This window comes from Amphiprion ocellaris, chromosome 6 (genome assembly GCF_022539595.1).
Source record: "Amphiprion ocellaris isolate individual 3 ecotype Okinawa chromosome 6, ASM2253959v1, whole genome shotgun sequence".
NCBI lineage: Eukaryota > Metazoa > Chordata > Actinopteri > Pomacentridae > Amphiprion > Amphiprion ocellaris.
Genome location: NC_072771.1, coordinates 9,684,782 through 9,700,740, shown reverse-complemented (window position 1 = coordinate 9,700,740; position 15,959 = coordinate 9,684,782). Strand labels below are relative to the sequence as shown.

General features: G+C 40.1%; 1 protein-coding gene across 5 annotated transcripts in view; it reads left to right on the top strand.

The window, feature by feature from the left end:
- LOC111579322 (tight junction protein ZO-2-like) overlaps nucleotides 1-15,959 on the top strand; it is a 138,857-nt gene that overhangs the window by 46,531 nt on the left and 76,367 nt on the right. The window contains exon 1 of one of the 5 annotated variants that reach the window (XM_055011572.1): nucleotides 15,074-15,480. The exons of 2 other annotated variants lie outside the window; for them this stretch is intronic. In XM_055011572.1, coding sequence (XP_054867547.1) covers nucleotides 15,250-15,480 — 231 coding nt within the window. In that variant the 5' untranslated portion in view covers nucleotides 15,074-15,249. Of the gene's footprint in view, nucleotides 1-15,073; nucleotides 15,481-15,959 lie in introns of those variants that run through there. 2 more of the 5 variants (XM_055011573.1, XM_055011576.1) reach the window with 2 other exon arrangements.

Genomic DNA, 15,959 nt, shown 5'->3' with positions numbered 1-15,959 from the left:
AAACAAGGAGATTTAGTTATAAAGCAAACATACCAACACAAAGTGAAACCAAACCAAATTCAATTCATAAAAGCCGCAGTGGGGAACCGGAGTCCAGATCACCCAGCAGATGGGTCGGGGTCCGAGGCCTCTTCCAGAGGCGGGGCAGGAGACCGCAGGACTGAAGGGAAATCCGGCGGTAAAGGAGAGAGAGAGAGGAGAAGAGGGGAGAGAAAAAGGCAGGCAGGGAGCCAGGGCAAGACTGTGACATGCACAAGCACACGTATCCACCAAAATAGCCCACAATGACAAGTTTTGCAATTCAAAATGCTGACAAAGTATTTGCTTTACGCTATCTGGACATGGAATCATCAATGCATCAATGAGATGACATTTTTTTCTCTCTGTCGGACTTAAGTCACAACTCTGGGAGAACCAGACTCATTCTCTCCAGGTTAAATAGTATAGTAAAGATATCCTCTTTTTTTTTTTTTTTGCACTTTTTGGCATTCTGATTCCTCTGTATACTTCAGAGTTGTACTTCAACCAATAAACACAAGTTCGTCCACACCACTTTGAAGGTGAAGTGCAGTCTGGTTGTAATTCCACCCTTGGCTTTTCCATTTATCCTCTCACCAGATCCATGTAGATTGAATTTGGACTCATCTGAAAATAACACACAACTCCAGCTGCTGCTGTTTCTCAGTACATGTTCTTTAGGAAATGTAATCCTAGACGCCTTTATGCTTCAGAATGGTATTTGCAGCATCACTCTCTGTTTATACTTTATACTTAATAATAGTAGTGATGTCCTATTTATTTTCTGTGGTATTGAAGGTATCGAAAGTAGCGCAGCTGTCATAGCCAGGTTACTGGAGATTGGGATTTTTTCACAACGTCACCAAGGGCAGGTAGGATAACAGAGCTGCTGTGGCCTGTGGGGGAAAAAAAAACACCATTTAGTGTTTGAGCTGATATCAGGGACAGTTAAAGATGACTTTATGTCTGAAGCAAACAGCGTCACATTTGAAACGAACAGATGAAACACCTTAAACTGATCTAAGCAGCTCAAAGACAGACATTGAGATCTGTTCTTATATTAAGATCAGAGTGTTCACATCCTGAAATGTTACCATTACTTTCTGTGGTATCGTGTTTGTATTCCTCCACACATGACATTTTGCCTGTGTATGTGTGTGTTTGCATGTTGTGTGCAGCAGCTTGTGCGTTTTTTTTCGGTCTTGTCAGAAAATCTGTGTTCTACTTTTTATTATTGATCTCTGAAGTGATCCTTGCTGCTGTTTCTTGATTTTTAGCCTAAATCTCATTAAATGTTCAAAACAGCTTGTCAAACGTCAGAAGTCCAAGGTCTGTCAGAAAGCTAAAAATCTTATTATTGTTTATGTTTTTGCAGTTTCTATCTTTGACAAATAATTTAATTATGGTGACTTATTTTTCCCAAAGTAACATGCCTTTCATACCTGCTGGTGGGTTTTGGGTTTTGGACGTTTAATACTCTTAGAACAACTTTGAACAGCAAACAAACAGCCGCATCACATAGAGGTGGGTGAAAAAAAGATGTTTAAATAGGTAATTTTGTGTGAATAAATAATATTTTATTAACAGAATGGAAAAGACAGCACTGAACCATGAATACACAGTGCAGCACCTAGACAGGTACAATGTGCAAATACTACAGGTTGCCTTGTACTTTAAATTCCAAAACAGCGCACGTTTTAGTGTACTTTGGATTTACTGACTTACTTACCTTTACATGATGAATGTAAAATATTTTGTGAATGCTGCCAAGAATGAGAATCAATTCGATGCAATGATCATCTATCCACTAACCTGCCAGTTAAGGCATTAGAGTGACCGTGGTGTGGAGTTTAGTTTACGTCTCACAGAACTAATATTGTGAGGTCTCCTAATTGGTACTGAGTTATCTCAGATAGCTTAACTGAAAGGAGCTGACTGAGTGAATATATTAGTGAAACAGATATGATTGCTGCTTTTATCATTTGTTTTGAAAAATGTAAATACATTAACCACATCTCACAGGACACAAACTGGAGAGGTAAGTCACTCAAATGCTGGCACACGGTCAACAAGAAAAGCACTCAGAGAGCGCATTACTCTGTCAAGGCTGCTCAGTTGTTGTAAATTTTCCGACAGCTGAAATCTTGAAAAAATTTGTGGCAGAAATCACGGCACTATGGAATGTGGCTATTTAATATGGACGTGCTCACACACAAAAGGACCTTGCAGTGAGCACATGCACGTGTACGTTTTGTATGAATACCGAATTGCGTGACCTAAATATGTAGCGGGCGGCGGGAATTGATGGGACTTGGAAACACCCCCACAATTTAATCAATTGGTCCTTGTATCATTTCCGACAGAGAAGTCTAGATATGTCCATAGCGGCCGATTTGTAGTAGTGATCGTCAGCAGGCAGCTGACGTAACGTTCACTTGTTGTCATAGTTACAGTGACACCGTGCCACTATCTCGCAATGATACAGAGATCTTTAACAAATCCGTGGATCCAGACTATAAGCCGCATCACTGTCAAAATCTAATGGGGTGATCCTTGTGTCATTTCTGATGATCCCTGAAAATTTTGTGTGAATCCATTAGTCCATTTTTGAGTAATGTTGTTCACAGACAGACAGATTAACAGAAGGGCAATTGTACGCTGATTGTCACATAACTCTGCTGTGTTCCTTGGTGGAGTAAGAAGTAAAAACACCAAATTTTGTCAGTAATGCTTCCTTATTAGACTGACCTCTTTATGCTCGAATATAAAATACAAAAAATCCCACAGACTTTGAATTTAGTTGAAGTAGTTGAACCTAGTTGTGACCTCACTGTCTTTTCTGTAGTGCCATCCTTTGGAACAATGTTTAGTTTTGTTTTCAAGTGGACCATTTCAGGCTCTGTTCATGTCCTGACCACTTTAGTTGTTAATGTTGTCAGTACAATCTGTCCTTTGTTCAGTCACTGTTTCTAAATTGTTACATAGTGGTACCACCCCCCATTGTGATGTAAATCAAATTCAAAAGAACGAAGGGTTGGTAATCGAAGGTTTGTGTTGTATACGTGAAGCTTTCATTGTCTGGAAACTACACCACCAAGAGACACAGATAGTGCTGTGAGGTCAGATCTTCCAGTCCTTACTGGTGAAGTGCTCTGAGCTAAGACAATGAAAAACAGTGCAGATGGTTGAGCTAAGCAGACAAGATTTCTTTTTTCTGACAGTTCGTCCTACTCATGTCACTATACACATGTTCTATCATCTCCTCCTTCTCTTCTAGATGCTGCTGTTCCTTCTGCTGCTTTTTCTGCTCCTCCTCTTGCTCCATCAGAACAGATGTGAACACTGAGCATTTAGCCCCCTGAATTCCATGTAGTTTGTGGATGTTTTTTGGTTATTTTTACTCCACCAAGGAACGCGGTGGAGTTATGTGACAAACGGCGTTGGTTTGTCTGTCTGTCTGTTAGCAACATTACTCAAAATTTCATTGACGGATTTACACAAAATTTTCAGGGAAGGTCAGAAATGACACAAGGACCAAGTGACTAGATTTTGGCACTGATATGACTTATAGTCTGGATCCATGGATTTGTGAAAGATTTCTGTATCATAGCGGCACGGTGTCACTGTAACTATGACTACAAGTGAACATGATTGCAATCCTACTACAGATTGACTGCTGCAGACATATAGGGACTTATCTGTCAGAAATGATACAAGGAACAATTGATTAAATTGTAGCGATGTTTCTGAGTCTCATCAATTCTAGCTGCCTGCTACATATTTAGGTCATGCGATTTGGTATCTGTACATAACGTACACATGCATAACACACGCCTGTGCCCAGCGCAAGTCATTTTGTTTGTGGGTACATCTATATTAAATGACCACATTCTATGTTGCTGTGATTTCTGATCATTGATAACTAATAAACAAATGCTGCATTTGTACAAAACAATGCTGCATTTCTGACAATGCCATATGGGGGAATGAAGAGCCTTGGCAGAGTGCTTTTCTTCTTGTTTACTGTGGGCAAATTTTTTTTACTGCTATGTAACGTCTTGCACTTCTATGGAAACAGCACAACCATGGGAAGAAGGAGAGAGCACTCAGAAATGTCTTTTCTGTAACAAAGTTATAATGCCTTAAAAAATAAAAGTTGAATTTCTTTGATTATTTATTTTACAAAAAAAATAGAAAACCAGGAATCAACATGTATAACATTATAAGTGTGACCAACTGTAAAAAGGCAACTCCCCATAATATAGATATTTCATTCAAGCTTTCCGTAATCGTTATGAGCATACACATTAACGTCCAGCTGGCTACTTTACTATGTTAATTTTGGATTCTAGTAAAATAGTTTTCAGAAGCTGAGGTGTGATATGCATGTCAGCCACATTTTACAACCATAAGCCTCTCCTTTAAAGCAATGTCACATAAAAACAGAGAGGTTTGTCTGCCAGGGCTCAGTTGGAGTAACCACAGTTCCTCAGTGCTTTCTTAATGTGAAATAGAGAAGGAGCGCACTCACATTAAGAATATGACTTACATGTTTGCATATATCCCAGTCAGGTCTTCATTAAATCATAGAAACGATCTGTACAACACAGCACCACAGAATAACAGAGAAGACAGAAGGAACAAAGCTGGAGTATTAGAAAGTCAGTCATTGTCAAACACATAAAGATATGGACCCTTTGTATATTATGGATTTTGTGCAGCTTCATAAGCTAACTGCAAAGTAGTGACACTCCTCAGTATTCTGCACATTTTGGGCAGTGCTTGAAATGAGCTAGGATTTGCTTTGTGTGTTTTGTGTGTGAACACTGCTACAGTGAGCTCAATAAAGGCTGGATGGAACTGGTTCCCATGACCTTGTGCGCATGACTCTGTGTGTTAGTGCATGTGGGTTGGAATGTGCATGCCTGTGTGTATGCACGTGTGGTTTCAGATCATTTTGTGTGATGTCACAATATGTCCATTGTAGTCACTCACTGAATGCTTAACATTGTAAATGGTGTACTTTGAGCAGCTCATGCTGAGGGCTTGCTAAGACACACAGAAGGTCTTTTTCCATCTATGTATTGCTTTGACAGTACTTGAACTAACAAATTACCACTGTTTGCTTTAGTAACAGCTTATCTATTGAATATAACTTAACCTTTCAGCATTCTCGAGGCTGATATTGACATTTTTGAGATTGAAGCATTCTGTGACAATGTTTATAAAAATGGTTTAACACAAATAAAAAAAGTAAACTATTATTTTTTAATCTTCTGAACCCCATGTTAGTTTTCAATAATTGCCTAAATGACAGCATGTATCAGAGCCAGACACAAAAATAATTGCTCTTTGTAGTTGTGCAGGCATTACACAAATGTGTTACATGGTGATGTAGATAGGCGATGGCAGACTTCAGACAAAATGTTTCAGCCTGGTAAAGAGCAGTGTTGTTAATGGCAGGGGCAGTTCCTTTGGTGTGGACTTTGGGATTTGTCAATTTAAACATCTTTTACATGTACAAAAAAATCGTAACAGTCATGGAAAAGAAAAATGCAAAAAGCATAATATATGCTCTTTAAATTATTTTGTCAGTTGTAATTCCTCGCTGCCTTGATTTGCCACTGCTTGGTGTTGAAATGCTGTGGAAAAGGGAGCTGTTCTGCCAGTCATGCACCTGTCACAGCAAAGCTTCTTTAAGACAGTGTACTTTCTTCGTGTTTAATTTTGTAACGTAGATCCTTGGAATGCAAAAACACTGTTCCCAGCCATGGTTTGGTTCCACTTTTGGAAACAACTGCATGATTTGGCTTTTTTTTGGGTACATATTTCAGTGTTTCCCACAAATTGAAAATATACTTGTGGTGGTAGGTGATGCAGTGCCACTGATGTACATGTAGAGACTCATGCAATTTACAGTGGGAGAGTGTAACCCAGGTTGTTTAAAAAAAGAAGCAATTTACTGATGTTCAGTAAGTGCCTGACATGCATCTGTAAACACTACCAGGCAGCTGGACACAGAGAAGGCTTCAGTCTCAACTCATTTACTGGACCATACAGACCTGCTAAATGTCTGGTGTGACCAAAAAAAATGTTTCGTAATACTTTATAGATCTTTGATTGTATGTGCGAATAACATGCCAAAGGCCTGAGCGTATTTCCTTATTTCTACCTGAAGTTCAAGGTATCTTTACTCCCAAAATTAATCGAACCAAGGCACCTCTCAGTTTTTCTCTTTGACAGTGGTGTTTAATTACTCTAAAACTCACACACCTAAAAAACAGTCATGTGCACAACCATCATTGTGAGTGGGACCGTCTGCTTTGTGTGTACAAATATGGTTCCATGAGCACAGGCCTGTGCCAAGCCCTCACTTGCAACACTTGTTCTCTCAACAAGTTTACTTCTGACTTTTTTTTTTTTTTTTGACAGTGATCGATTACTCTAAATTTGGTCTCTTGCAACACCCACGCTGTCCGTAATGTCTCTTACCCTATGACCCTGGAAAAATAAATACTCAAATTTTCTATTTAGGTAAAAGCACCTACACCACATTATAGTCTGACATTTGGTCTGCATTTGGATTTTTGCTTAAATAAAAGCACAGAGTACAAATATTGACATCAAAATATACTTAACGTACCAAAATTAAGAACACTTATGTACAAAGCAATGTTAAGAAACAATGTTTACAATACAATACTTGGATGGCTTGGCCGTAACCCCTATTACAGTCAAACTTTGTATCACAGATGTAAAAATCAGTAATGTGTAAATCTCGTATTGCTCCTTATACTGAATCCGTGGGATGACTTTGATCCTCCTGCTTTGCTGCAGCTTATTTAGTTAAAACCAACTCGTTGTAAATCGGCCTTTACTTCATCAGCTGTCAGGTCAGTTCAGTCTCCACAGAATGTCCAGAGCCAGCTCTGTCTGTGCACATTCAGACAAACTGTGGATGGTGCATACTTTGTCTTTTGAAGTGTGATATGCTTTTAGTGCGTCCACTGCTTAGATATCAGAGGGCTTTCATTGTTGTCAGGCTCTGCTCCTGCAGCCACATTTTCACTTCAAAGCAGTTCCACCTCATTAGATATGTGTATATTCAGACTTGCTCCCTTTTTCTAAAAATGCATATTTACAAACCTCCCCACACACACAAAATGTGCTGTTATATGCTGTTACCACTTCTCCTGCACTTTTGCACTGGTCCTAACATCTATTGTCTGATGGGAAAATAGTACCTGTTACAGCCCAGTGTCTAAAAGGGCATCTGAGTATGAACTTATTATTTCCCCCATGGCATTGATATGTGTCAGACCTAAGCAATACACTGTGCTCCAAAAGATTGTTTTCCCCAGAAAAACAAAGCTCAAAGACTGAATATGCAATATAATCTATTTATTCAATAACCACTATTCCCCCTTTCACTTATATCACAGCTCTCAGTCTTTCAGGCATGGAATGTACGAGGTTCTTGAGTGTGGATGGTTCTATCTTCCTCCACTGTTACATGTCCCTAGAGTTGAGCTGTTTCATGGTGGTCGGTGGTCTGTGATGGACTGGTAAAGATGCGACTATTTAGGATTCCCCAACAACAAACGGACTAACGGATTTGGATGAAATTTTCAGGGATGGTCAGAAATGACGCAAGGACCAACTGATTAGATTTTGGCAGCGATGTGGCTTATTGTGTGGATTCACACATTTGTCAAAGATTTCTGTATCATTGCGAGATACCGGCACGGCGTCACTGTAACTACGACTACAAGTAAACACTACGTCAGCTACCTGCAGACGATCACGATTGTGAAATTACTACAAGTCGACCGCAGCGGACTTATCGGGACTTATCTGTCGGAAATCATACAATGACTGCGCAGCCTTGGCGGAATACTGCGCTCTCTGAGTGCTTTTCTTGTTTTAATCTAAATCCTGCTCAATATCCTCTGCTTCTGACTTCTATCACTGGCCACAATGACTACCCAGCACCATGTCACCGAGCTGTGGAACTGCAACAGCATAAATAACAAATACATTTGTTGTCGTGTATTTTAATTATTAATTTTCTGTAGTGTCTTTAAGTCCTACGTGGTAGACAGAACTTGGGTTGTATTCGTGCTGCAGAAAATGCCAAATGTGCCCTTAAGATGGCAACAGAGGCAAAGCAGTAAATCCTTTTTTAACTTTATGTTCCTTTTTTTTTGTTCTCAGGCTTGAATGTAAGTTGTAAAAGCTAGTTTACCTTTCTTGAGTCTAAGCTGGACTCAGTGGCATAATGGGTAATGTAGGGAGTTCATCAACTTGATATTGTGCTGACAAAGGCAAATTAATAAGATGGTAATCCTTGTTTTATATTGACTTTTGATTCAATAATAAAAACTAATTTCATCCATGTTTTCCTGTGAATGTGCTGTGGGCATCATCAGATTGTTTAGAAGGTAATTATTTGTACTTAAAACAGTCCAATTGATTTTTGGCCCTGGTGTTTGTTGCTTCTGAATTTTAAGGAAGCAGTGTATGTCTTTACAACCAAACATTTGTTGACTGTCAAGATTGTCAACTCTGCAGGTTTCTTTACCCCTTACATGATGTTTGTGGTCCACAGCTGTGGTGTGCCTCTGCATCTTCATTTGTCACCTACTGTGTTGAGAGTACAGTGTTATATATTATCATTCCTTTCATAATCACATGATTGCAATCCTACTACAAATCGACCGCTGCCGACTTGCTGGGACTTATGCATTGGAAATGACACAAGAAACAACTGATTCAATTGGGAAGGTGTTACCGAGTCCCATCAATTCCTGCCCCGTTACATATTTAGGTCCTGCGATTCGGTATTTGTACATAACGTACACATGCATAACACATGCCTGTGCTCACTGCAAGGTCATTTTTATTAAAGATTTCATCCGTAGGAAATGATACGACTGAGCAGCCTTGGCAGAGTATTGCGCTCTCCCAATGCTTTTCTGGTTTTTATTTTGGGGGATATGTTTTGCAGTATCCCTCCCCTCTCCCATCACCCACGTCAGGTCCACCACTGCTTGTACATAAAAAAGACTGCAGCTCTCTTGCTCGACCAACCACAGCTTTGTTATCCCATTAGCATCCTCTCTGAAGCCCTCTGAAGGAGCCTGGTTCTTCATCCATAATTGAAAGATAATGTATAAAATATTTACAACAACAAGAGGAAAATGTTTCAATAAGACATGAGGTAAAACAATTGCAAACAATGCTTTAAAGCATTGGGTGAAGTGGGTCTGAAGAATCAGGGTGACACATAGTTATATAAAAGTGGATTTAGGATAGCTCCTACCAATTCAAACTAAGTAACATAATTTCGAGTCTCCGGGTCGTGAAATACTGTGCTGTGAAAAGATGTTTGTCCCCTTCCTGTTGTCCTCTATTTTTTCATATTTCTCACACTTCAGTGTTTCAGATAATCAGACTACTATTTGCAATCATTTAATGTTAGAAAGAGATAACCCACAATACACAAAATGCAGTTTTTAAATGATGATTTATTAAAGCTATTTCAAAACCTATCTCACCCCTGTGAAAAAGTAATTGCTCGCCATTGGACTGATGAAAAAAAAAAACACAAAACAAAAAAAGATTATTCCGAATAAAAACAATTTCACTATAAACATGTAAAAAACTATATATATATATATATATATATATATATATATATATATATATATATATATATATATATATATATATATATATGTATATGTAAATAAAATGTACACACACACACACACACACACCTGTAAACATACACATTCGCACATTTATTTTACAGAGCAGATGTAGCAGCAGTATTGCATGTAACATTGAAATGTAGCAGCAGTTATATAATAACTGGTTGGACACCCTTGGCAGCAACAACTGCAGTTAAAAGTTTACAACAGCTTGTGATCAGTCTTTTACATCACCATTGAAGAATTTTGGCCTACTCCTCTCTTCATAATAGTTTTCATTGTGAGCAAAATTCATGGCTCCATCAATTCTGACAAGTTCCTGTGGAAGTACAGCAGCCTCAAACCATCACACCACCACCACCATGTTTCACTGTTGGTATGAGGTTCTTCTTGTGGAATGCAGTATTAATTTTATACCAGATATAACAGGGACTGTGTCTTCCAAAAAGTTCCACCTTTGAATCATCAGTCCACAGGATGTTATCCCAAATGTCTTGGGGCTCATCCAGATATTTTTTTTGCAAAAGCCAGGTAAACCTTTATGCTCTTTTTTTCTCTCTTATCTCTCCCATCTCCAACAATTTCTGCAATTTCATTTAGCAGAAGCTTTTATCCAAAGTGACGTACATCTAAGAGTCGATACAACACAAGCAAGGATCTAGTCAAGAGAAAACAACCTGGATAAGTGCCATAAAACAAGTCCAAGTGTGATAATAGGACTTTGGTGCTTACAGGCAGTGCGGGAGGTAATAGGATTTTTTTTCTTCTTCTTTTTTGCAGTCTGTCAACTGCAAAGGTGTTCAGCTGGTTTTTAGTCTTAAAGACTTAGATGGATTCTGCAGATTGAACAGAGTTTAACTCATTCCACCACTGGGGAACCACAGAGGAGAAGAGTCTAGCTGTCGAATTTGGACCCTGTTGTGGAGGTTGTATCAGGCACCTTTTGTTGCCCGAGTGTTGTGAGCGTGAAGGAGTGTAGACCTGAATGAGAGAGTTCAGGTAGGAGTCAGCTGTTTTCATTGTACGCAAGTGTCAGATTTTTGAATTTTATGCTGGCATCAAGTGGAAGCGATCTGAACAGTGGGGTGACGTGATGTTGTTTGGCTGGTTGAACGCCAGACGTGCTGCTGCATTATGGATCATCTGCAGAGATTAAGTAAGGAGTTGCAGTTGTCGATGCGTGATATTACAAGAGCCTGTACCAGGAGTTGTGCTGCATGTTCAACCAGAAAGGGTCAGATCTTCCTGATGTTGTACAGGACGAATTGACACAATGTGGAATCATGCACACTGACTGTGGCAGGTGAGGCCTGCAGTTTTTTAGATGTATGCCTGGGTTCTTTTGTTATCTCCTTGATGGAGAAATGTTGGTAGGTTGGCCACTCCTGGGAAGGTTCACCACTGTGCCATGTTTCTCCTTTTGTGGATAACGACTCTCACTGTGGTTCTCTGGAGCCCCAGAGCCTTACATGGCCCTTTCCAGACTGATAAATGTCAGTGACTTTGTTTCATATGTTCTTTAATCTATTTAGGATGTGGCATCATGTGCTGCTTTTTGACATGCTTTAGCTATTTCACATTGCCAGACAGGTTCTATTTAAATTATGTTTAGATTCAGCAAGCCATGGCAGTAATCGTACGGCTTCTTCAGTTCTAACTGACTAATGGGGAATTACAGGATTTATAGTCACTCCAGGTCACATAGCTAATGGCCTATTAATGACCAGGACTCACCCGATTCCAGGTGTGAATTGTTGTTGAAACTAGGTGGTCCAACAACAATGACAGCAGTCACGGTGGTGGAGCAGTTAACACAACAAAAGATGTGAATCTGCCGTGTCAGGAGTGATTTAAAATGTTAATGATGGTGACACTTTCTGTGGAGACACCCTGTCGCTGTGTTATAGGTGCTTGATAAGTGGTGTTGCAGACCCACTCCTCTGTTTAGAGTTGGCTGCTCCAATTTGACATAGATGGCCTCCCTTACTCCTCTCTCAAACCATCTGTCTTCTCTGTCTAAAATGTGTATGTTGTTGTCCTCAAAGGAATGTCCCTAATCCTTCAGATGCAGGTGGATGCTGAGTCTTGTCCTGAGGCGCTGCTCTCCTGTGTTGACCCATACAGCATTGGACTGCATATACAGCGTTACTCTGCTTCTGTGTTGATGTTTCATTGTTGGAGTGACCCAATTTTTGTCGGGTTTGAAGCGAACCAGTATATATATTTTTCAGATACTCCAGCTACATATGGTATAACAATGTTGTTCCTCCTGTTCTTCCTTTCTTCATTGTTTATTGTGGTGCTGTGTTTCCTGGATCTTTTTGTAGATTTGATCAAGGCTCAGGTGGGGTAGGCCATAGTTCCTCAGTGCTTTCCTAATCTGAGAGTGTCCTTGCTCCTTTCCCTCTGCATTGGAAGGAAGATTTTCAGCCCAGTGCTTTACAGTTCTGATGACCCCCAGATTGTGTTCCATTTGGTGGTGGGAACCAGACAGCTGATATTGGTCTGTGTGTCGGTTCATTCTCCTCAACATGCACACCATAGTCCAGAAGGGCTCTTGTTTATCCTTGAAATCTCCCCTTGTGAACTTTTTGTTGCTGTCCGCCAAGTTAAGGTGCTCAGTGAAGGCTTCTACTTCTTGGGCTTTGATTTTGACCAAGGTGTCGTCCACGTTCAGGCACAGTTCAGAGACTGTCAGCTATGTTTTACTGAAGGTTTGCTGAAGTTATATTGCTCTACATTTCTCTTTAAAATACTGCAAAGGTTTTCTGTTGTATTTATGTCAGGCAACATACTTGGCCAGGTCATGGTTTTCACTATGTTCTTCAGAAACTCACAGCTCTGATATCCTTGGTTCAAATCTCACCAGGTGCTCCAACTTCCTCCCATAGTCCAAAGACATGCCCTGGTTAATTGGTGATTCTAAATTGTCCTTAAATGTGAATGTGACTGTTTTTGTTTGTCTGTCTTTGTGTTACAACTTGTCCTAGTGGGCCCTGCCTTCGCCCTAAGTCAGCTGGGATAGAGTCTAGCCCCTTAATTCACTTAATTAATAACCCAATTGTCAAGGCTGAAGCACTTGACAGTCTGTTTTTCAGAGCTATATTGTGTGAGTAGCATCACCCACTTCATAAGAGGAAATTCTACTTTACTTGTCAACTTAGAAATAATACAGTTATTGTAAGGTGACATAATTCATAATATTTTGACATTTATTGGTATTGTTCTGGGGTCTACTCATGTTGTATGCTGTATCAGGGAGGCACTTTATTATGTACTGTTAGAGCCAAGCTATGTTTGAACTTATGTGACGCATACAGTTTGTCTTATTTTTACAATAATTGTACTGATCATTACATTATTATAAGTGCTACTTGTAACCAGTGTGTGACGTACTTTACAATAACAGGTTTTCCAGAGCACCCACACACAGACAGATAAAGAGAGAGAGAAATTGTTTGGTGTGTGAGTGTTGTGATGAGGACACACTGTGACTGGACTGAATATGTTTGTCTGAACCTCTGACAGCCACCCACAAACATATAACATGCCCAGTGAATCAGGAGAGGAAGGGGAGAGATTAAACAGACAGCGTGTTGATAATGCCAGCATCCCACATGCCATACTGAGCGCAGTTTAGAAAGAGGGGCTGCTATTTTTTTTTTTTTAACAACAGATTACATACACATTTTTGCTAACTAACTTGAGTTTTGTTGAGTTGAACCAAACAGTTAGTCTCATATTAAAAATACACTAATGAAAACATCACATCTACACATCTTAGAATCACCTGTCTTACTACAGAGCAATGAGAACATAGTGTGTCCCAAGTTACACTTTGTCCCTCATTACATAGTGGTCTGAAAAACAACAGGTAGCATGGAAATATGAAAATTTAAAATACCTCCTTGAGTGAAAATCAGTTTTTAAAACCTTGTTAACATGTCCATATGGGGATTTTATATGCTGAAAGACATATCATGGGCAAAATAAGCAGTCAGTTCCATAGCATGTCCTCCTTAAAACTGCAGTGTGGATGACAAATTTAAAAAAAAACAAACAATATGAAGTGTATTAGTAAGGTGCATACTTCCAGAACAGCTTCAGTGCTCCTTAAGAGTGATTCTCCAAGTTTCTGAGCTCTAGTAAAGGAATTTTCACCTTTCTTCCAAAGGATGCTCCCCTATTTGGTGTTTTGATGATAGCAGTGAAGAGTACTGTATGAGACATTGGTGCAAAATCACCCACAGGTGTTCACCTGGGTCGAGATCTGGTGACTGTAAAGATCACTACATAGGATTAACATTATTATCATTCCCATCAAACCATTCAGTGACCATTATTGCTGGGGGCATTGTCATCTAGGAATTGACCATACCCATCAGGATAAAGGTTATCACTCAAAACAACTTCATTTTAAAGGTTTTTCCTTTTTAAAAATAATCGCCATCCATCTGTATATATTTGCACTTACCCAATAACAGTAATTTTCTCTCTCTTTTGCCTCTTTAGCTGCTAAACTCTGTGTTCATCAGCTAATTTCTAACTGTAACTGTTGTTAGCTGCTCAACAGGTAGTGTACAGACTTTGTCAGAGCTTTTTCCCTTTTTTTGCTGATTGATGCTTTGTGATTCTTTCTCTTTTCTTTTTGCTTACAACACTCCAGTGGCTGGTGGCTGCTCCATTTCCCCCAATACAGTATGTTTGGTGTAGTTTCTACCTTCTTGTTCTTGTTTTATGGTTCTGTCAGTCTTACTGTTTACTGCTTATTATGCAGTAGTACAACTAGTAACCTTTCCACAGATCAGTGTTTTCATGACTATTAAAAATAAAAGCCACGTTTACAAGGAAACCAGCCTTGAATAAAGCCAGATAGTACACAATATGAAATAATAGTAACTAGAGATTATTTGTGATTGCTTTGGGAGTGAATACTGTCAGACAAAAGCCCTCACAAGTATTGTACACCGAATAAATGTGTGTGTTTGAGTAAGTGAGAGAGACAGAGAGTGAGAGAGGCAGAGGAAAAGCAGCAGGGTAGTCTGTGGAGTGACAGAGAGAGGGAGGAGGGAGGACAGGTGGGGAGCTCTGCTGGGAAGCTCTCAAGCCTGCGTCTCCCTTTGGACCTGTGGATCCCGCTCCTACCTGGCTATGTCATCTGGCCTTCACAGGAAGTGGAGGAGTGTGGTGCGAGCACTTAGGACTCTTCGCAGGATGGGAGCAGGAGGAGGAGGCGCTGTGAGTCTGCTGTTATTTTTAGTCCTGCCTCCCTCCCAGAGCTAAGCTAATCCGCTGCTGCACAGGCTTATCCAGATTGAAGGTAGGACTCAGAGGAAGGAAGGTTAAGCACTTGCTCTCGTGGCAAGCCTACTTTGGTCGTGATGCCGTCTACTACACCTACCCAAAGTGGGAGAGACCATGCTAAAGCAGTATTTTGCTAGTGAGGGCATTGAGTTTGACAGGGCAAGGCAACCATTCATGCTCCACTCCATGCACTGAGGAAGCTCCTCTGCTAGCCATGAGTCTCGGGTGGCTGCAGAGTGGCTGCTGTGCCAGCTATCCCAGCTGGCATCAGTGCAGGCATGCCGAGGCAGGCAAGGTTGAAGCCTCGGATGGCTACAGGGAAGACAAAGGCAACAGCAGCGGTGAGGGGGCCAGGATCCATCTGAGGGGACTGGACACTGAACAGCTGAAAGGCAGCCTGGTGGTCCTCTACACACCTGCTGGGAACTCCTGTCTTCTCAGATTGGTGGGAAATGCATGAATGGAGGAATCGATACATAGTTGAGAGTGTGCTGTTGTAGTGTGCTATGTAAAAGTCTCATATCGTATTTAATTTAATTGACATTTTTATCATTTACTGTGGGTAAAACATGTTACGATCTCTAACATGGTGAATTTAGAGATGATCATGATTTTATGGTTGGAATATGCAGTTTATTTTGTTGTCGTTCTTTGAACCCCCAAACCAGCTGAGGGATTTGAAAGGCATATTGTCTTTACAAAAATTGCTGAAATAACAAATTTTTGAGTGAAAGAAACTGTAAAATCTGGAAGATTCATAGGATTTTCCGCTTTTCCACTATCCTTGAGCTATTTATCTGTAATGTGCTGTTGTGTGGGAAACTTGATAAAGTTCAAGCTTGAGCAGAGAGGAGACAAGTGTGTACAAAAATTAAAAATGTAAACCGTAAAACATGTATCATATGTAAAGCCGCCACCACCACC